The sequence below is a fragment of the Trichosurus vulpecula genome, chromosome 8, assembly GCF_011100635.1.
Source record: "Trichosurus vulpecula isolate mTriVul1 chromosome 8, mTriVul1.pri, whole genome shotgun sequence".
Taxonomy (NCBI): Eukaryota; Metazoa; Chordata; class Mammalia; order Diprotodontia; family Phalangeridae; genus Trichosurus; species Trichosurus vulpecula.
Genome location: NC_050580.1, coordinates 7,889,999 through 7,912,116, shown reverse-complemented (window position 1 = coordinate 7,912,116; position 22,118 = coordinate 7,889,999). Strand labels below are relative to the sequence as shown.

The following is a 22,118-nucleotide window of genomic DNA, read 5'->3' as shown; positions in this document are numbered from 1 at the left end:
TGGAAAGTCTTGTTCATGGACAGCCAGGAGGCTGGGGTGCTGGATCTAGGAGTATGTGGCAGGGATGTGAGAAGACTGGAAAGGGAGGGAGGGAAGGACCGACTGTGTGCCAAGGACTGTGCTCACAAATAGGATCTCCTTCGATCCTCACAACTCTGAGACATAAGGGTTGTCATCACCGTTCTACAAATGAGGAAACTGAGGCAAACAGGGTTGGGTGACTTGCCCAGGGTCCCCCAGCTAGTGAGTGTTGGAGGCTGGTGAACTCAGGTCTGACTTCTGGGCTCTGACTGACTTCTCTGGCTAAACGTGTGTCAAGTGTATCTAGTGGTCGGCTGTCACAAAACCACCCAGGAGTTGGGTGAGTGTTCCCTCCATATTGGGCATGGAGCCAGCTTTGCCTGCTCACCCTTAAGGGGGTTTCAGGTTTGCTATCATGCTGTCCTGGAATGTGTCGTCCTGTGTTCTCAGCTGGGCATCGTCAAGGCTCAGCTCCCATCCCTGAGCAGCCCTCTCTGGACAACCTCCAGGGAATGGGCAGCTCCCTCCCTGCCCAGGTAACCCATACCGTGTTTCATTCTCAGGAGGTTTCCCTCCTGCTCCCATCTCATAGCCCCCCACGGCTTGCCCCTCATCATTTTCTCTGGACCCAACAGGACCAGGCAAGTGTTTTGGCCTCGGTGAGATCCATCAGGGCCAGGTGTGGTGGAGAAGAGGTCCTGTCTGGAAAGGGCCTCAGAGACCATGGATTTCACCCCCGTGATTTTACAGACAACAGAGCTCAGCGTCACACAGCTAACAAGGACGGTGGGAGATGGAATCTGCCTCCCTATACAGCCCTCGATATCCCTCTGTAGCCTGCCACCCAAGACCTGGAATCAGAAAGTGCTGGATTCCCATCCTACCTCACTGGGGGACTTGGGAGGACTTTGGACAAGTCCTTCATGCTCTCTTCCTCCTCTGTGAGATGGGGCTAAGAGTCAGACTCCCCTCTTGGGATGGTTGTGGGGATAGTGAACATCAAGTGTGTACACGGAAGTGCAGCACAAAGGCCTGGCATTCCTGTTAGGGGGCAGCCAGGAGACCCCCGAGATCCCCAGAGCCCAGAAGAGCGGGAGGGAAAGCTCTTCTCTCTCTATTCTTCTGTCCTTTCGGGATCCCCCCCCCTCCCCCCCCCCCCCCCCCCCCCCCCCCCCCCGCCAGTGATATCTCAATGGAGCCTCTTATCTCAGAAGGCAATTGGGATGCTGGGGTGGGGGTGGAGGTGGACACCATGTGACTTCCAGTCAAGGCCCCAGAGGGAATGTGAATGTTACCCTTTCTTGTTTCAACCACACTCAAGGTCTTGCCCGGCTGGTCCGCCAGATGTTTCTGTGGCTCGAGCTGTGAAGACTGAGGTTTTCTGTCTGGGGTAGCCAATGAAAAGAAGGCATAAAATCTTACCTGGAAGCCATGCAATAAGAAGACAGGAAGAGAGGAGGAAGGAAGGAAGGAAGGAAGGAAGGAAGGAAGGAAGGAAGGAAGGAAGGAAGGAAGGAAGGAAGGAGGGAAGGAAGGATGGAAGGATATATTAAGCACCTACTGTGTGCTAGGCACCGGGCTAAAGGCTTTACAAAGATGACCTCGTTTGACCCTCACAACTACCTTGGGAGGTTTTACAGATGAGGAAAGTCTGGAGGGCAGAGGTTAAGGGACTTGCTTAGGGTCACACAGCTGTGAAGTATCTTGGCACCCTGAGCGCCCCGATGCTTTATAGAGCACTGTGGTATTTGTTTCCCGTTTCCCATAAATAACTTCTGGCTTTCTCTAATTAAGGCTAATTAAGAGCTGGATTTGGAGTCAAAGCCCTAAGGCTAGTGAGTTAACCTCATCTTCTGGGCCAGGCACTTCCGGCTCTTCATCTGTGAGATTATAATTACACATTAGCTAATGATTAAAAACTAGCACTTAAAAGGGGGAAGGGGAAAAGATCAGAGTAGAGATTCATCTTCTACCAGAATCATAGTGAATGTGAGACCTTAGAACTCACCTCCAGCCCCTTTTACTGATGAATAAACTCAGGCCCAGAACGGTGGATTGACTTTTGCCCTTTACTAATGGGTGGAGTCAGGACAGGGGAATGATGGTTGGTGTTTAACAACTGGCTCTCTTTTTAAAAAACATATGTACAACACACATCCCAGTTTAATCTGCATTAGCATTTTCTCCGCCACTTTCCTGAGTCTGGACAAACAACAAAACAATGTGTCATTAAACCCTGATTTGTGACATGAGGTGTAAATGCTCACAGTGAAAAATTTAACAATCAGCTTTCCCAAGCTGGTGTTGAGCTGACTCACCCTGAGCACACTCCCTTAACAGGGTCCCCTAATGCCCAGCATGTGCTCTTTCTGATCCTCAGTGCAGGAACCCATGAAATAGGGGAAGTTTCTTCAAATACATCTTCCGCCCTTTTCCCTCTCCTCCGAAAAGAAGTACGTGTCTGGATTTCAGCCAGATGCTTGACAGAGTCCCATGATGCCCTTGTGAAGGAGCTGACAGAATGGATGTCAGAGGATTATGTCCTTGGCAGATAGAAGCACTGGGCCCCAGGGGCTCAGGGATCCAGGGATCCAGGAGAAGGGACCCTGGGAGGGAGGGAGAGGTCCATGGTGGGCCGCCACAGGGGATGCTCAGCTGGTCAGAGCCTGGCAGAGTTCGGTGTTGAGAGCTGGGAGCCCCTGTCAGCGCCTCTATGGATCATCTTCCTGGGTTTTCCCCTTCTGAGCCCATTTCCTCACTTGTAAAACAGTATCATAACACCTGCTTCAGGATGGTTTTGAAGCTCAGATGAGATAATTTATGGAAAGCTTTTGTGCTACAGAGCAGCACGGACACCTCAGCTGATTTTATTCACTCCAGAAAGCAAAATCAGTGGACAGATCCAGAGCTCTTAAGCTTTTTTTGCACCATGGATCCCTTTGGCAGTCAGGCTGGCGAAGCCTGGGTCCCCCTTCTTGGCACAAGAGTTCTGTTTGTTTAATTCATAATTGAAGAAACCACTGCGTTTCGATGAGCTGTTAGTGAAAACAATTTTCCCCCATCCAAGTTGAGACTCCTTGCCATTTATCCACAGTCTGCAGACCTCAGACTACAAACAGACTTGGCTCAACATAAGGAAAACCTTTCTAATCAATATGGGAGTGACTTCAGAATTGGAAGCCTTGCTGCCTGCAGTAATAAGATTCCTGTTACTGGGAGGTAGTCAGAGGGTGGCTGTAGACAAGGTAATGGTAGAAGGTTGGGAGAGCTGACTGAGGGGGCAAACTGCTCTAAGATGATCTGACCCGAGGAGTGAAGCCTTCTCTGCCTCTTGGACCACACCCCTCTCACTTCTCCAAATTCTGACTAGAATTCTGGAGTCCCAAAAGGCCAGAGATGGGAGGGATCTTCTAGCCCTCCAGCCTACTCTCTTGCTTGGTCCTGAAGGGCAGAATGAGGTGTTGGGGGTGGGAGCTGCAGAAAAAAGCCAGCTTCATTCTTGTGCATGGAGGAGCTTCCCAGGCTTCAGAGCTCTTGCCGGGAGCAATGGGCTGAAACCTTCCAGCTAAGCCAGGATGGCCCCTCGTGGGGGTGCAAGCTCTGAAACAGACCCAGCTGTGCCATCCCTCTTCCTGAAGTCCTGATGCGTGGGGGGAGATGTAGAAAAAGGGTTTGTTTACCAGGGTGACCCCATTGCTGGGGAAGTGGTGGCCCACCCTCAGGATTCAGCTCAAGAATGACTCAGCCTTTCAGTGGGAGTTCGGGGGCGGGGGGGGGGGGGGGGGGGGGGTGCAGCTTCGAGCAGGGGGAAGGCGAGTTGGTCTCCAAAGCTCTCCTTTCACCAAGGCCTCTCTCAGTCTGGGTCACAGAGTCTGGACCAGGTGTGTCCCTGAGAAGCCTGGCTTCCAATGCTGCTGAGTGGCCACACCAAGATCCCAGCCCAGAACCGCCATCCCTCCCTCCCTCAGATGGCAGCTGGGAGACCCCAATGCAGAAGACTTGCAGACCCAGAAGCCCCATAAGACTGTTGTCAGCTGGGGTTGGTTCTAGCCTTCCCCAGGCCTTCCCTGGCCCCTCCAGGCCTTCCTACCCCACCCCTTTGGGGGCCCAGAAAAACAAGAGATTTTCACCTGTATGTGATCTAATGTGAGCCCTCCTCGCTCCTCCCCCTTTACTGACTCAGTCTGGCAGGCTGGATGGATAGAGAGCAGTCCATTCTTCTGAAAAGTCATCCTCATGGCAGTAAAATGAAGCTATGATGCCTGCAACTAGAATAAGTAACCTTGCCCCTGAAGGAGAGATGAAGAAATGCAGAGGTGGGGGGACTGTGGGTGTGGAATGCTGCATGCACCATCATTCACAGCTGCTGTTTGGGTGGGTTTGGCTTCAAAGCTTCTCTTTGTCCCCGAGGTGGGAGGCTCACTGGGTCAGCTGTAGATCCAGAGAGGGCAAAAGGCATCTACAAAACTTAAACAAAAATCAGCCTCCAACCTCTGAGCCCTGAGAACTTGGCTTTGACCCTACTGCGAAGGTAACCATACTTTATCGATTCCCTGACACTCAGTGCTTGTACTCGGTCTGTGAGATGAAGCTGGCCAAGGAGAACGCCATCTGATCTTCCCTGGCTCATCCATGCCCTTCCTCATTGATGGTCTCTGGCTAGCAGTACATCAGTCCTGTGGCTCTCAGCTGACTCAGCTACAAATGCAGAAGTGGGAAAAGTCAAAAGGGAACCCACCCCGCCCACCCCCATGCCCTGGAGGATGACAGCCACTCCCCAGAGGCCACTCATCCAAGATTTGCTCATTTCAAAAGGCAACAACCCCTAGCTGCCTCTGCTCAGGAAACACCCAAGAGGGAAGGAGAGAAAGGCTTAGCACTCAGTCAGATGCCCTGGGACTGGATGGGGAACCCAAGTCCATAGCCCAGCTCTGTTATTTTGCATGCCACTGGGAGTGCCACAGCACACTCTCAGGCATTAGCTGTGTGACCCTGAGCAAGTCGCTTCATCTGTCTTCCTCAGTTTCCTTATCTGTAAGATGAGGATCATAATCGCACCTCCCAGTGTTGTAAAGCTCCAACGAGACCCACTACGCACCAGTCACCTAATAAATACTTGCTCCTTCCCCCTTTTTTCACCACCTGTGTGACCTTGGTCAGACCCCCTTTCTGGGCCTCAGTGTCCTCACCTGCAAAATGAGGGAGTTAGACCCGATCAGGGATCGCCATCCTTTTGGGCAATCTGGAGAAGCCTGTGGACCAGTTCTCAGAGTAGTGTTTGTAAAAAACTGAAGGAAATGCTGAATTTCAATTTCATCTTTCAGAAAATAAAGATGTATTTTCCCCATCCAAGTTCGTGACCCCCTGATATCTATTCACGGACTCCGGGTTCAGAATTTCTGGACGAGGTGGCCCACGAGCCCCTTCTCACTCATTATCTGGGATCCTAAAATCCTGTGGCCTGGTGCCTTGTGAGGCCCCTTCAGCTCTGACCTTCCAGGAGTCTGTGATACAGACCCGGCTCTGCCATCGCTCTTCCTTAAGTCCTGACATGTGGGGGGGGAGGAGACGTAGAAAAAGGGTTTGTTTACCAGGGTGACCCCATCACTGGGGAAGTGGGGGCCCACCCTCAGGATCCAGCTCAAGAATGACTCAGCCTTTCAGTGGGAGTGTCACGGTGGGTGGGAGCAGGGGGAGGCGGGAGGGGGCCGAGAGCTGAGAGCTTTCCCTACTCCGTCTGGGTCACATGGACAGAGTCTGGACCAGGCTTGCTCCTGAGGAGCCTGGCCTCTGATGCTAGGTGGTGAGTTCTGCTTTGGCTCTTCAGCTCATCACGCCCTTGAGGGTCTGGGCCTGGTCTTCAGGCCTCCCTACAAAGGAAGGTGCCCATAGTACAATATAAATCAGGTATGTGACAGGTATTTATTTCCTGCACACAAAAGAAAATGCCAAAAGATTCAAAAACCTGCCAGGACGCACCCACGAGATGCACAACTTCAAAGGTTTTTATAAATATCATCTCATTTGATATTCACATGGACCTAAACAGGTAGATGCCATTTTTATGCTTATTTTACAGATGAGGAAACTGAGGCAAACAGGTTAAATGATTTGCCTAGGGTCACACAGATAGTCAGTGTCCAAGGCGAGATCTGAACTCGGGTCTTCCTGACTCCAGATGCTCCTAGCTGCCTTGTGCAGAAGACTGAATCATCAGAACACGAAGAATTTTGAAGGACTCTCAAGAAGGCCTTCCACATTTCACGGCTTGGCACTGTACCCCTCATGGCGATGTCTCCCAACAAGCTGGTCCAAGGATTGGGTTCATTCTGTCAGAGGTCACATCCAAGAAGTTCTGGGAAAGTTGTCAGGGATTCTTCTGCTGCTGGTCAGATCCAACCAAAGGAAACAAGATCTCTTAGCCTCTTGAGTTCCCTGGGTGGCCCCCCCAGCCAGGACATGTCCATCTTGGGATCGATGCTCATTCAGCCAAGATGAGAAAAGAACAACACAGAAGAAGCAAAACCCAGGTTCAGGTTCTCCTAGGTAAGACACAGGCTTGAGCTGCCATGTGCTCCTGGCCACATGGTGGCTGGGGTCAGGGAGCCCCAAAGAAGTGATGCTGGCCTCTGGGAGAGTTGAACAAAGAAAGGAACAGAAATCGTGGCTCCCTTTTTAAGGGTCCACTGAGTCATCAGCCTTTCCTGCCCAACAGACAATAAGAGGATGCTCTGTTTTCCTAAAGGCAGTGCATTGTGTGGGGTGGGGGGGGGGGCGGAGAACAGAGAGAGGAGAGAGCTTTGAGGAGGGGAGCCGTGAGCAGGTGAGGGTGTCAGAGACTGCAGGGAGTCCCAGAAGAAGGAAGATTCTTAGGTCCCTTTGGATTTGGCGCTAAGAAATCATTGGTGACTTTGAAAAGAGCAGTCAACGTTGAATGATGGAGTTGGAAGCCGGGCCGTCTAGGGCAGGGCTGTCCAAAGTGTGGCCCATGGACTGTGCGCGGCCCGCAGTGCGATTTTATGCGGCCTGCCCGTGTTTATTACAGGTGTGGAAATTGACATGAATGCTTTAACTAAAGCATTTGTGTCGATTTCTGTGCTTGTGGTGGACACAGGTGGGCTGCATGGGGGTGCAAGGTCCATGTTTTGGACAGCCCTGGTCTAGGGTATAGAGGAGAGGGAGAGGATGCTCCTAGATCATGCCCATTCAAGGAGTTTTCCAGGAAGGAGGAGGAGAGATGACGGACAATCTCTAGATGGAGAAGAGGATGGAATCTGGGGAAGATTCCTTAGCAACGGGGAATCGCAGACATGTTTTTAGGCAGCCAGGTAGGTACGTAGGCACATAGGGAGAGGTTCAAGATTAGGTGGGGAGGGATGAGGATGGGAGCCATTTGGAGGACAAGACAGGAGGGCTTGGCCTTGCTGGGAGAATGGCCTGGCAGGAAGGAGGCCATGGTGGCGCATGATAGCAGAGGGGTGTGAGATGGCAAAAGACAGAAGTGGGGCTCAGAGTGAATGGCCTCAGATTTCTCAGGCTGCCAGGACCTCAATGAGAGGTTGAGGGATGGGTGTGCCATGGGAGGCCTGATGAGAACAGAGAAAGTTTGGCAAATGGTGAAGGGGGGTGGGGCACAAAGCAGCTGGTGGATCTTGTCAATATTTGGGGTTCCTAGTATAGGAGATGCAAATAGGGACCCCTCCACAACTCAGTAGAAAATCCCAGAAAGGCAGCTCAGCCACCCAGCAGTGATCTGACTTGCCCAATGTTAGGTAACCCTTAAATGTTAGATTGGACTTGACCTGGGTCTTTCTGACTTGAAGCCCAGCCCACTATGTCTCACTGCCTCTACAGGACGTGATAGCTCTCTCTAGATACTTAAATGCCCAGCCCATCAAGCCAAGTCATTGTGTAGCATACACTGGCCTAAGTACTAGGGTACAAAGGTGTAGGACCTTGATCCCCCACAATCCCAGACTCCTGACAATCTCGTGCAGCAGATCCACTCAGTTACCTGATCTTCCTATTTCTATATGCATAACATCCCTTTCAGTCTCTTCTCTCCACTCACATAGCCACCACTGTGGTTCAGAGGCAGAATTTGAACCTGGGTCTTCATAGCTCTGAGGCTAGCTCTCCATTCACTCTTCCACACTGATGCTCTATGTATAGGGGTACAAGGAAAAACTGCTCTTGAAAAGAGACTGGATTGAGGCTTCATACAGATCAGGCCAATGAGCATTTATTAAGTGCCTGCTGAACAGAGACACTTAACATGACTCAATGGGCCCAAGAAAGCTACAGACAGGTTTCTTCTCTTAAAGAGTGGTCACCCTACTGGAGGAGATGATGTACCAACAACTGCTCACAGACAAGGTCTAGGCAGGATGAGCTGGAGACGTTCATCAGGGAAAGACTTCTTGGAGAGAAGGTGTAGTCTTAGCTGGGACTTGATGGAATATTCCAGGCCTGGGGGATGGCCAGTGAAAGTGCCTGGATTGGGGAGACAGGCCGCCAACAAGGAGGCAAGGGAGGAGTGGGAAGGAAGGTGGAAGAAGACAGGAAAGGTAAGAAGAAATGGCTTTTGTGGCAGAACCGATGCCAATGGGGAGAGGCCCCAAGGAGGCAGATTTTGTCTCAAGTTAGGGAAAAGCTTCTGAACAACCTGAAAGTTGCTCCAAACTGGAATAGGGGGATTCTTTAGGGAATTATGGGTGCCCTGAGCCTGGAGATCTTTGAGCATTGGGACTGGGCAATCTCCAGACAGGGATTCTGCAGGGAGGAGTCCTGCTTTGGGCCTGGGCTAGACTAGACGGTCACTGACGGCCTTTGCAGTGGGAGCTGCCATGGCTTTGGGTTTCTAAAGCAACTGTGCAGGGTCTGGAATATAGGCCTGTAAAGTAACCCAGCTGGCCATGGGCTACCGGGCCATGTCTGCTGAGGGAGGTGGGGGGGATCTGGGCCTTTGATCAAAGTCTGTCATATGGGAAGAGGGTTAGGTTTGTTCTCCCTGGAGCAATGGAGTGGCCTTCCTCCAAAGGGAACAGATGTATTTGTCACTTGAGGTTTCCAAGGGGAAGCTACACAATGTCTTGTTGGGGATTAAAGAATTAGTGAATCTTAGAGCTGGAAGCCATCTGGATGGATTTGTACCTGGGCAAGGATCCCCATTGACCTCATCCGACCCCTCCACTCAGGGTCCCCCACCTCCCAGGGCTGCCTTCACCACCCTGGGCCAGCTCTGGTTGTGAGGAGGCTTTGTCTGGTGTCAGTAAAGAGCCCCAGAGGGCATCTCCTCAGTCTTCATTAACCAGACTAAATACCTAAGCCTAGACTTGCATCTGGAAGGAAGGTCAAGGTTACCTAGCCCAGCGTCTCATCTTACAGATGAGGAAACCTCTCTGTTCCGTCAGTGGATCCTTGTATGGTGTGATTCCCTCACCAATGCCCTCCAGAGATGGGGTGCTCTAAACTGAACACAGTCGTCCAGAGGTGGCCTGGATGGGGCAGAGGGACACCCCCTTCCCTGCTTCTGGACACCTCCCCAACACTCCCATTGCCTTCATGGCCAGCCTACCTCCCCTCCCAAAACTCTCTAGCACCTACTTTGCATGTATTGTGTGTGCGTGTGTTGTCTCCCTTTGTGTAGAGAAGGGCACAGCTGTCTTGTTGTTGGCTCTGTGTGCCCAGCACCCAGCACGTGGCCTGGCCAAGAGCAGAAAGCTAGCAGATGCTGTTGATTGGTGACTGGATTTGCAGATCACTCGATGCTGCCCCCCATCTCTTCAGGCAAACCTCTATCTAACATCTAACCACCACATCTCCCCCACCCTATACTTAGGAGGCAGACATGTTTTTAAACTCAGGCGAGAGAGGATTCATTCTTTAAGCAGCTGTTGGACTAGAGCCGAATTTCTTAGCTGCTTATGTGCCCTGGGCCCCTTTGGTGATCAATCTAGTGAAGCCTGGGGATCCCTCCTCAGATCATGCTTCTGAATTCATAAAATCAAAGACAGAGGATGACAAGGGAATACAGTTGCCAAAACATACTTTAAAAACAAGTTCACAGCCCCTGGATTAAGAATACCTAGACTAGATAATCTAATGTCATGTCCACCTGGTATGGTGGGGAAAAGGGATAACTTGGTGACTGAGAACCTGGATTTAAGTCCTGGCTGTGGTCTGAGAGGCTGGTAGCACGATGTTTAGCGCCCTGGGTCAGGAAGAGCTGAGTTCAAGTCCAATCTCAGACACTGACTAGCGGTGTGACTCGGTTTCCTCACTTGTAGAATGAAAATGGTACTAGCCCCTCCCTCCCAGGGTTGTCGTGATGATCACTTGAGATACTGTGGGCAGAGTGCTTTGTAAACCTTAAAAGGAGCTGTGCAAATGTGAGTTCCATTCTCCTGTGTGTGGCAGAGAGGATAGAAGCCTGAAGGCCAGGGTTGGAGTCATGTCTTTGACACACACTGGCCATAGGACCAAGGGAGTCATTTAACCTCCCCATCTCCCAGGAAATTCTCTAGACTAAGTCACAGAGGACTGTGGCTCATAAAGGGCTTTTCCATGCAGGGCGTTCCCTGTACGGGCAGGACCACAGGTCTGCCCCTAAACTTCACTCCTTTAAGGGCCTTCATCTGTCTCATGATTTGGGGATTGGATAAAAATTCATTCTTAACCTGGGGTCTATGAACGTGGGTTGTTTTTTAAAAAACCTTTTGGTAACTACTTCGACATCATTTCAATAGTACTGTATTTCAATATAACTGCTTTCCTCTGTAGTCCTATGTACCTTTTACATTTGCAAACATGCTTCTGAGAAGGCATCCAGGCTGAGGGCCCAAGGGGTCCCTATATAGACCCCCTGGATTAGATGATGCCTAAGGCCCTTTGGAGGTATAAAGATGATGATCCTGTGGTCTTAATGCCTCAGTATGCAAGACTTGTGATTCCCCTCCATAACAACTCCCTCAGCTCCTGGGTCAGTGAGTACCCTCCACCAGGGACACGGTCTCTCCTTTTTGCTTCCCAGACCCAACAGATAGCAGCCACACGAAGTCCCTGCTCATCGGCATCCTGGTCCTGGTCTTCCTGTTCATCCTCTCGGTCCTCCTGGCCAGCTACTACTTCAGGTAGGCGTCTCATCTGACGTGTCTCCTCCAGCCCCAGCCCGTTCAGGCTTGTTTTGATATGATCTAATGAGGAAATGAGAGCTCACTGTGGCGGGGCTCTCCTCGGGGTGCGGAGGATGCTCTCTGGCCGGCTCTGCTGACGCTCTCTGCCCTCGGTCACAGCCATGAATAGGAAGAGTTTTAGCCGGCTCACTTGGTGGGTACCCTCCTTAGAGAGAGGACGGGGGCTCCCTCCCCACTGCCTTTACAGAAGTGGGCTTGCTAATGCTCCAATGTCTTCCCCTCCCAAGGTTCAGAAGGCAAAGGAAGGCGGTGGTCAGCTCCAGTGACAAGAAGATCCCCAATGGAATCTTGGAAGAGCAAGGTGAGGAGCAGGGCCCTGGCCCAGGGAGGGACTGGTTGTCTGTGGTTAAAGGCCCCAGCTGGGTCCAGAGCTGGAACCCGGGGCCTGTGGGCAGTGCCTTCTGCCTTGGAGGTTTCCTCTGCTCTATCTTAATGCTCGAGAGCTCTTGGCTTCTACTCCGGTCTCCAGTTCACTTTCCTCCCGGATTCATAACAAGGTTGTAACTTTGGTGTCTGGTACCTGAGGGGTTCAAGGCCATTCTCATGTAGCTCTTTTTCCCTGGGTTTGCCAAGGACTCTCCTTCTGTCATCCTGAGATCCTGTAGGCGGCCCTTTGTGCTGACAGGCCCATTCTTGTCTGGTACCTGGCTGTCAGTGCGAAACAGTGGCAAAACCAGGAATGTGGAGGCCAGGGTCTGGGGTTCAAGCCCCAGCCCTGCAACCTAATGCCTAGGGGACGTGGGGCAGGTCACTTCCCTCATCTCTAAAATGAGGGGGCTCAGTAGATGGACCCCCAAGAATCCTCCCACCTCTAAACCTATGGATTAAATCTGCTTGGGGCCATGGGGGAGGGAGGCATTCTAACACTCTTCATTTTAGCATTGGCTTCTCACTTGCAAATGCTGCTTATGAAGCCACAGGTTGGGGGTTGGCTTTTTTTTTTTTAACTTACACATTGAAAATGTGAAGAACGGTGCCGGCTTCTAAGAGTAATGGTTTGTGCTGGTGCCTGCAACTTCCTGTAACACGAATCTCACTTAAAAAAAAAAAAAAGAGCTAAACCCAAACCCTGGCCCCTAGTCCAGGGAGTGGGGGGGAGCTTCTGCAGACCTCCACCAAGCAACTGAGTGCTGAGCCACAGCCTTGAAGGCAGATGCCAAGAAGGGTCTGATCGAGGGACCCAGGCACGCCCCAGCCCCAGGGGATCACGGCATTACTGCTTCCAGAGGGACTCAGCTCTTTCTGCTGGGTGTGACTCTGACTAAGTGCAAGGTTTCACTGAATTGAAACTGAATCAACTCCCCCCAAGACGTTTGCCGAAGGGATCCCAAGGCCAGCCTGGGGACCAGCAAGCTGAAGCCACTGCCCCTGCCTGGCTCCCTGGGTGTCCTGGAGAGAGGGAGGTAGGGGAGGGGAGGCTGGCCCTCAGCGCTGACCCCGGCTCCTCTCCGTGACACAGCTGGCTTTGGTCTCCTGTCACTCCTCTGGGCTGAACAGGATCTTTCTTTGAATGGGCACCAGCGTGGTGGCCTGTCAGGCATCGGGCTGTGCCAGGAGACGTTTGAAAGAGGTCTGCGGCACAGCCCGACGGGAAGAGCCATAATTAGAGGCCAGCCAGTGCATGCATCTTGTGTAGAACTCATCCTGAGCCACCAGACAGCCTAGGCAAGGCTACATCTTCACAGACAGTCCTTCTCATCTTCCCCAGCAACTGCCCACTTTGTAGGAATTCACCTGGAAGAAAGGGAGGGAGGGAAGAAGAGATTTCTTCAGTGCTTAGCCTGTGCCCAATCCTCATAGGCGGGTAGGTGGAATGGGGGCTAAAGGTCTAGACTCAGGGTCAGAAAGCCCTGAGATCAAATCCAGCCTCAGACAGGCACTAGCTATGTGACCCTGCACAAGTCACTTAACTTGCGTTTGCCTCAGTTTCCTCATCTGTTAAGTGGTGATGGTAACAGCCCCTCCCTCCCACGGTGCTGGTGAGGATTGAATGAGCTGAGAGCTAGAACTCCCTCCAGAAACCTCAAAGCACCGTAGCAGTGTGGTGTAGACAGAGGGCAGGGGCCCCGGGGCCCTCCAGTCCAGTCTCCTGATTCTGCCCCCTTGTTTGGGATCAGGAGAGTTGGACTTTGGACTGGCTGAGTAACTGGCATTCTTCAGCCTCCAAGTAGATAAAAGGGTTCTTTTCCAGTTTTCCTCCATCTGCTCATTCGCTCAGCAGACACTTATTATGCGTAGAGCCCTGTGTACTCCATATGCCACACGATCCCTGTCCTCCGGGAGTCCGGGAGACCTGAGATCTAGCCTCGGCCCAGCACGTGAGAGGCACTTAGCAGACTCAGTTTACAAAACTGAATTCATTTGGAAAGAGGACATCTAGAGCACTGCATTTGGATTCAGAGGCCCTGGGTTCGAATCCTGGCTCACTGCTTGCCCCCAATTTTAAGTAAAGGGCAGGAGTAGAAGACCCCAAAGTTCCTGTCTGGCTCCAGCTGTAGGATGCTCTGGTGCGGGGGCAGGGCTTCTTGCTGGTGGAGGCCGGTCATCATTTGGGAAATAGATGGGAAGAAGGGGAACTGGCATATTTCCTCCTGTAGGGGTCTGCCCTTCCTACCTGGATGACTTGAGGCTAGTGGTTTCACCTCCAAGAAGCTCTCTCAGTTTCCCCAACTGTCAGAAGAGGGCGTTCAGCCAGATGGCCTCCGAGGCCCCTTCCAGCCCCGGGTCTCTAGGCCCAGGACACGGTCCCCTAGCCTTTCCTGATTCAAGTGAGGAGGAATGGTAGATGCTGCCCCTCCTGCCTCCCAGCCTCCAGAGGATCATGGGATCTCCACTTGGAGCCTTGCATTTGGATTTGAACCCAGGTCCTCGGGGCCTTTTCTCCATCCTGAGGGCAGGTCCGCTCTCGCTAATGGCTCTCCCGGACCTTCCACCCCGCAGAGCAGCAGAGAGTCATGCTCCTGAGTCGCTCTCCGTCGGGCCCCAAGAAGTATTTCCCTATCCCTGTGGAGCACCTGGAGGATGAGATCCGCATCCGGTCAGCCGACGACTGTAAAAGGTTTCGAGAAGAGTTCAATGTAAGTTCTTATTGCTTTCCCTTCTCCCGTTAAGGATACAACAGGTGAGGTCAGACGGTAGGACCAGAAAGTTGTTTAGAAATCGGGAATCCCCGTCCCTTCGTCCGATGGTAAATCCAACAGGGGCCTGGGGAGAGTCAAAAAGCAGAGCCTAGATTTGAACTCGGGTCCTGACCCAAGTTCGGCACTTTTTGGATCTTACTGCCGCGTCCCCTGGGATGGCCTAAGGGCTGAGCTCCTGGGAGAAGGGAAGTTTCATTGTTTGTACTGGTATCACCGGTGCCTGACACAGCCGCTGGCGCGTAGTAGGTACTCAATTAACTTGTTAATGACTGATTTGGTGCAAGGAGGGTCATGCAGTAGCGGATCTGCATCACGAGCCTGTGAACTCTGGCTCTGGAACCCTCGGAATTGGCCCCCTCTCTCTGAGGACTTCTGGTGCCTCTAAGGATCATAGATTCAGAGCCGGCAGGGGCTTACGGGCCAATGTGCTGAGCCTCCTTATTTCACAAAGGAGGACACTGAGGAAAAGGGGACTTGCCCAGGGTCACGCTAAATGACAGAGCCTGTCTTTGCACCCATGTCCCCTGACTCCGGGTCCAGCCTGTTCTTCCCTGCCCTCCGCCTCGTCCTGTGGGCATCCGTGCGTGGCAGACTAGAAATGGATGTGACTACATAATTAAAGATAATTCCTAGAGTGACAGGAGAGAGCTATCCTAATTGGCACAATCATGCGGCACTCTGCCTCCCAGATCACAATCACATTTGTGTCAACAGAACAAGGACTAGGGTGGGGCAAACAGAGCTTTGCCTCAGGGTGCTGAAATTTAGAGATGCTGACTGCACTTACAAAGGCTTCCTGAGCAAGATTAATTCATTTATATAAAAAGCTGCTTCCCTTCCCAGCCCCCAGCCCCCAGCCCCAAATGAGCAGCATTGCAGGGGCCCAGGGTCTTTTCCATCCCCCACCCATTTGGGATCGTGATTTAGAGCTTCTTTCCCCCGGTGGGTGTAAAGGTTGTGACCAGACTGTGCTTACAGACAATAGTAACACCTGACATTTCAAGGGTGCTTACGATGTGCCAGGCACTGTGCTAAGCGCTTTACAGGCTTTATCTCATCTGATCTCACAACACCCTGGGAGATCGGTGCTATCGGGAGCCCCACTTCACAGATGAGGAAACCGAAGCAGAGGTTAAGTGACTTGCCCAGGGTCTCACCACTGGTACGTGTCTGAGGCTGGATTTGAATGCAGGTCTTCCTGATCCCTGGCCTGGTGCACCACCCAGCTGTCTCTGTGGTCTTTGATTTTAGCAGGTAGATACAAGATAACAGCCAATCGACAAGCCTTTATTAAACGATGACTGTGTGCCGAGCCTTGGGCTGAGCAATTAAGATACAGAGCAAGGCAAAAACTGCCCCCTGCCTTCAGAGATCTTGCGTTCTAATGGGCAAGCCAGCACCCCATAAAGGGATGTGGGCACGAGGCACCCAGAGGGCGCAGTGACAGCCTCTGAGGCTGACTTTGAGCTGGGTTCAGAAGGAGGCCAGGGAGGGAAGGAGGGCAGAGCCCCAGGGCTGGGCGTGGTTGGGTAGCTGGTCCCCCATGCCTTTGCTTCTCGTGGGTGGGGAGGGGCAGTTTGCTTCCTTAGCTTTGTCCAAGGGTGCCCCCACCCTCATTTTATCTGAGGGACAAGGTCAGATGGAAAGGAATCGGAGGGCACCATCTCCAAATGGACTGGCTGTGGTCAGAGAAGCTTGGAGGAGGTCAGTCGGTATTTCATTTCTCGAGGTGGAAGGCCAGTAGAGTGGTCAGACTCTTATGTCAGTTCCTCCTTGCTTATCAGAAAACCTTCTCTAGACTTAATTTCCCCATCTCATAAGTGGGGACAAGCCCACTAGCAATCTTGTCCACCTTCTGTGGTTTTCAAATTGACCTTCAGGAGAGAGCCCCCAGGAGGCCACAGAGAGCCCCAGGGCACCTGAGAGACCTGAAATCTAGCTTCATCACTGACAGGTGCCTAACTCAGAGCCAATGACTTGACTTCCTGCATCCTCCAAAGAAATGAATGAGTGTTGAACTAAATCCTAGGAGTGGGGAGAGCTCTCTGGGTGACGGCCCAGACCAGACCCTGCCACACGGCTGAGGTCAAGGAGAGAACAGTCAGAGTCAGCACAGTGGATGGAGTACGTAGGTAATGGTCAGTCTGCATCCTTCCGGGGGTCTGGAGAGCAGGACCAAAGCAAGAACCTAGACAAGCAGACACTCACACAGCTTGACCACTTCCTCTGGCCATCTTGTCTAGGGCAGGCCTAGACTCGGAGAAGGCCAGACGGGGGGCAAAGGGCTCCTCGGGGAGCTCCTCAGAACACAGAGTGTTCCAGCAAATTCTGCTCTCTCTGGGCTTCACTTTTCTCATCTCTAAAATCAGGCAGTTGGGTCACATGTTCCCGTTTCAGAATCCATAAGTACCTCAGTCACTTTTTATCCCCTTGTCCTCAGGAAGCCCTGTTTCTGTCTCTGTCTCTCTGTCCCTCTCTCTATCTCTTCTGCTGTCTCTCTCTCTGTCTCTGTCTGTCTTGCCTCTATCTCTGTTTCTGTCTCTGTCTCTCCTGTCTCTGTTTCTGTCTCTCTGTCCCTCTATCTCTTCTTCTGTCTCTGTCTCTCTCTGTCTCTGTCTTGTCTCTATCTCTGTTTCTGTCTCTGTCTCTCCTGTCTCTTTGTTTCTGTCTCTCTATGTCTCTCTGTTTCTGTCTCTGACTCTCTGTTCTTGTCTCTCTGTCTCTGTGTGTCTCTCCCCTGCCTCTCTGTTTCTGTCTCTGACTCTCTCTCCCCCTCCTGCCCTCCAGGGTCTTCCACAACCATCCCTGCCTCTGACTGGAGTCCAGAGTAGTGAGCTCTTGGCCTGAGAGGCTTCTTCTTCCCTGAGTGACAGAACCCTGGTGGTATATGGCCTGGGAGGGCCTGGGAACACACAGCTGCCCAGGAGGGCCTGTGTGGCTGAGTGGACGTCCCACTGCCCCAGGAGCAGGCACACTGGGCTCTGTGACCAGAGAAGGGACCTCACAGCCCCTCTGGCCAAATCTGCTCCTCACTGAGAGAGGGGGAGACCCTGGCCCAGAATCCTGCCCCTCCCCCTCCCCAGCTGCTGATGTCAGCCCCCAATGTCCAACCCCCACCACCCAGCTGCTGTCATCCCCGCCCCCAAATGATTTTGAATTTGCTGCATGTGTGTGTTTTATGTGTCTCTTTGCTGTTTCCTCCCAATATGATGTGAAGTCTTTGAGGGAAAAAAGTGTTACTGGCTTTATATTCCTAGTGATCATCCAGGTGTCTGGCACATATTAACCTTCTATAAATGCGGAAGGAAGGAAGGAAGGAAGGAAGGAAGGAAGGAAGGAAGGAAGGAAGGAAGGAAGGAAGGAAGGAAGGAAGGAAGGAAGGAAGGAAGGATTGATTTGCCCAAGGCCCCACAACTAGGAAGTGGTGAAGCCTGGCTTCGGTTGGTTCTGGGGGCTCTCTCCACTCTACTGCACAGCCTAATCCTGGGGCAGCCCTTCTGGGCCTCAGTTTCTCCTCTGTGAAATAGGATGGGGTGGGACAGGGATGAGCCTCATGGATCCTGAAGGCTCCTGGGGGGAGCAACAAAGCACGAGAACCGGGCAGCCTGCTTTAGAGAGATGGGTTTTTCTCAAGTCTTACTGACTTGACGATGAGAAAGCTGATTCAGCTGTCTAACTTTGCACTTTCTCTCTAGTCTTTACCTTCGGGACATATCCAAGGAACATTCGAAATGGCCAATAAAGAGGAAAACAGAGAAAAGAACAGATACCCTAACATCCTCCCCAGTAAGACTTTCAGCTTTTCCCTCCTTCTGTATGTGTGATGGGCTCATGGTGCCTGTCACTTCCCCTGTGGTTGCTTCCCTTCCCCACTCCCCCCACCCCCGTTGGACCCATCCCATATACAATCAGCAGGCGTGATGTCTGCCCTGTACAGATAACAGATATCACAGTGAGCAAGCTCATCTTCCTGGCATCTGTGGTTGGGGGGCCTCTGGCCTGGGGCCCCGGCTCTGGTGCTGGTGTGGAGACTCGGCCGGCCAGCCACACCAGGGAGCTTGTGCTTGGTTCGCCATTAGGAGGCCCCACCCACAGGTCCAGGGATGGGGAGTGAGGGGGTGGGGGGATGGGAGGCGGGGGTGGGGGGGCGGGGTGGGCCTCAGCCCTTCCAGGGAGGCTGCTTTCCCTAGCCTCTGCCCGGGCCTCTCTTGACCCAGAGCTATAGGCAACAAAGGGGAGCTGGCAGGGAGGTCAGAGGGTACTTTTCAAATGCACAAAATAAAGTCCTAAGGATTTCAAAGGAAAGCGATTATGTTGAAATCAAGATGAGTTTTTTCCCGTCCAAGTCCATAGACCCCCGAGATCTGTCCCCAGCCCTTGGACCCGGCTTAGGAGCCCTCATCTGTGGGAACCTCCACCAAGATGGGGGTAGGGAAGGAAGGGAGCCTTTTATCTCCTAGGGAGTGATTTCTTAGGGGCTCAGGGCAGGCCCAGAGGGGGCCTCAGGGATGGATGTACATTGTGCCAGCTTCCAGAGTATTGGGCTGCCTGGGCACACGTCCACCTTTAATAACAAAGGCAATGATAACCAACATTTCTGTAGTGTTTCAAGGTTGGCAAAGTACTTCACATACATATCTCAGGAAACTGAGTCTCAGACTCAGGAAGAAAGTGATTTGTCCAGTGTCCTGCTGACGCCCTCTGTGGGTGGGCATAAATACTGCAAACATCCAACATCCCTTTGACCAAAGCCTCAGAGCTTCTGTGATCTAATCACAGCTTTCTACAGTAAACATCTGGATGGTTTGTTTACACAAAACCAAAAATCCAGATATTTAGAAATAAAAGTCAAGGCCCATCCCAGAGAATTCTCCAGCGTCACCCCAGGTTCATCTCCTGTGGGGCTTGGCCGTGTTGAACAGCCTGCTCTTGCCCCGTCCTTCAGTGAGGCAGATGCCCGTTCTTGGGGTCTTGGGTTTAAGGCCAGCTTGATGCCCAACTAAGCTTTTCCATTTGTCTTCTGGCTGCTTGGCATGATGGGGTAGACACACCTCTCAGCTGCTATTAGCCGACAAGGTCTCCTCTCCCATTCTGAGTGTCTACCACAACTGGGGCGTGGCCCTAATGATCTGTGACAGATACCACGCATTTTGGGGGGTGGGGAGCAAAGAGGCATCCCCCTCCCCAGGGGCCTCTGAGGAGGCTGTGCCTCCCCTCAGCAGGGCCCTTGCTGTCTGTAGTTTTCGGAGCTCTGGAGAAAGGAACAGAGAGAAGGGAAATACCACCATCTGGGGTCCGGTGGCTCCCCTCACCTCCGCTTGTCCTGCCCTCCCTCTACCTCCCAGATGCCTGCAGGTCCTCTGAGAGCATGGAGGCAGGAGAGAGGAAAGAGAGGGCTTCTGGGAAGAGCCACCCCTGGGGACTAAGGCTAGCTCTAGGCCCCTGAGTCAAAGGCTGGAGCTGAATCTGCTATCACAGCCACCTCACCCTGCTTCCAGAGCCCATGTGCCCACCTCAGAGGGGTCGCTGAGGTGTTCCCAAGTGCAGATTACAGCTCTCATCCTAGAAGCCTTCATCACTTCACCCAGAGCCTGACTGCAGAATCCGTGCTTAGGCACAGTCCAAACTAGACGGCCTCTGCGTTTCTGCTGCCCAGGAAGTCCTGCCAAGTCCAAACCATTGGGTCACAAGAGAAACCTTTCTGAGTAATAAAGTGTTGGCCTTCCTTATTTCCTTTGGGCCTTATAAGCTGCCTCATGCATCTCAAGCCAACCCTCACTGAGCATGCACCATGTGTGAGGCCCTGGGCTCCGGGCAAACAAAGGGGCTGCCTTCAGAGTTCATGGTCAAAGGGGAGGCCTGCGTGAATGCACTCACTTGTCAGTATGATTAGTAATGGAATGTAATGGGGACAAAGGGGAGATCAAGACAAAGCTTTGCCCACCCAAGGCACACATCTCGTGGAGCTGGGGGTGAGAGGTGCTCACTGGCTGACGGGTAATTTGGAGAAAAGAAAACATTCAACCTTGATCTCCTGAACCTTCCCATGTCCTGTGGTCCCCGTTGAATATATCCTTTTCTGGACTTTAGAGTCCAAAGCAATCCTGGTTCAGGAGACCCCAGCCCAGCACCTAGAAATAGAGAAGCTTCTTTAGGGAGACTGCTGGGTGGGCCCAGCCCTCTTGCATGGGTCTTCCAATTGGACACTGGCTCGATGTGGCTTTGGAGGCACCCTCTTCTGACACCCTGTTTCCTTCCAGATGACCACTCCAGGGTGATTCTCAGCCAAGCGGATGGCATTCCATGCTCAGATTACATCAATGCTTCGTATATAGATGTAAGTTGAGGGTTTTCTCCTCAGCCATCAAATACCTATTATTAGGCAAATCCCAATGGGCCATAGTGGGTAGAGAGCTGTCTTTGGGACAGGAAGACACTGGGGTTCAAATGATTCCTCCCAGGTCAAGTCACTCAAACTCTCAGTGGCCCATCAGGTGGCGGGGATAACAATAAAGAGCAAAGATGCCCACGTGCTCTGAGAGGAGAGTGTTTTCACCTGGGAGCTCTGCAGACAAAAGGCTGGGGCCTATCCTGAGCCACATTCCAACTCACTGAAACCGCTGCAGGAAATCACAAATCCCATTTTCCTTCTGCAGGGTTACAAAGAGAAGAATAAATTCATCGCGGCTCAAGGTAAGTGTTTTTCTCGGTTCTTTTCCGTCCCTTTCCTTCTTTCTCATTAGTGTGGGAGACGACTGGAAGCAGCAGCGGCAGCACTGAGGTTTTATGTCAGCCTGTAGGGAAGCTCTGTCCTCTGTGGCAGCCTGGGACACCCTCTGCATGGGCATTTAGGGTTAGGGCGGGTTCTCAGTGATTGCCCTCAGGGCCCGGCCGGGTCAGAGCAGGCTGCCTGTCTTCCAGCACTCCCCAGAACATGCAGCTCAGCCTTTGCAGGCTCCAGATGCAGGCACACTGTGTGTGCAAGCACAGGTGGCTGGGGCATACGTATACTGTAGATGTCTCTTTCCGTCCATACCTGTGAGGACACTGGTGTGGGGAAATCCTAGCGTGGAAACTCTCTCTACCAGTTCAGTCAGACTGGCAGCTCATCGGTGACTTAGACCTGGTTCACCAAGAAGGAAAGAGCCGGCACCATGCCCCCTTCCCCTCCCCCGCCACACAGCCTTGATCCCCAGTGCAATCTCCTTTGAAAATGCATACTCTTGGGGAAAGGGCTAGATTTGTTGTCCAAGGACCTGAGTTCAAATGTTGACTCTCCTGTTTACTACCTGTGTGATTCTGAGAAAATCAGTCAACCTTTCTGAGTCTCAGCTTTCTTCATTAATGAGATAAGACCCTCTCCAGCCTAGTGCTAAACCTCTGGTTGTGTGTTTATTTATGTGTGTGTGTGTGTGTGTGTGTGCACACGCATCCTACGTAGGAAATTTCTGTGATTCCACACCAACTGTGTGTGTGTGTGTGTGTTTATACACATGTATGTAGTCACTGAATAGCTTCTCCAAGGCCTTTCATGGTCTGTCACATGGATCAAAATGACAGCGTTCTGGTAATTAGCTTCTAAACGTTCTATGGTGTTCATCCTGCCTTCAGCAAGCCAGAGGCAGCTTGGCACTGTTCATTCATTCCTTTTCCGATGTTCCTTGGTGGTGCCCATCCTGCCATCCCCAGACAGGCATGATAGCCAGCGGATGGGAAGACACGGCCTCTATGGTAGCCGAGCCTAGTTCATCTACTACTGTTG

The 22,118-nt window shown here is 52.2% G+C and overlaps 1 protein-coding gene across 3 annotated transcripts in view; it reads left to right on the top strand.

Moving 5' to 3' along the window:
* PTPRE (protein tyrosine phosphatase receptor type E) overlaps positions 1 to 22,118 on the top strand; it is a 176,602-nt gene that overhangs the window by 120,406 nt on the left and 34,078 nt on the right. For 2 of the 3 annotated variants that reach the window (XM_036735633.1, XM_036735632.1), the window contains exons 4-9: positions 11,054 to 11,153; positions 11,444 to 11,517; positions 14,157 to 14,293; positions 18,052 to 18,142; positions 20,617 to 20,693; positions 21,013 to 21,049. In XM_036735633.1, the coding sequence (XP_036591528.1) occupies positions 11,054 to 11,153; positions 11,444 to 11,517; positions 14,157 to 14,293; positions 18,052 to 18,142; positions 20,617 to 20,693; positions 21,013 to 21,049 (516 nt within the window). The remainder of the gene's footprint in view (positions 1 to 11,053; positions 11,154 to 11,443; positions 11,518 to 14,156; positions 14,294 to 18,051; positions 18,143 to 20,616; positions 20,694 to 21,012; positions 21,050 to 22,118) is intronic. The other variant, XM_036735634.1, reaches the window with a different exon arrangement.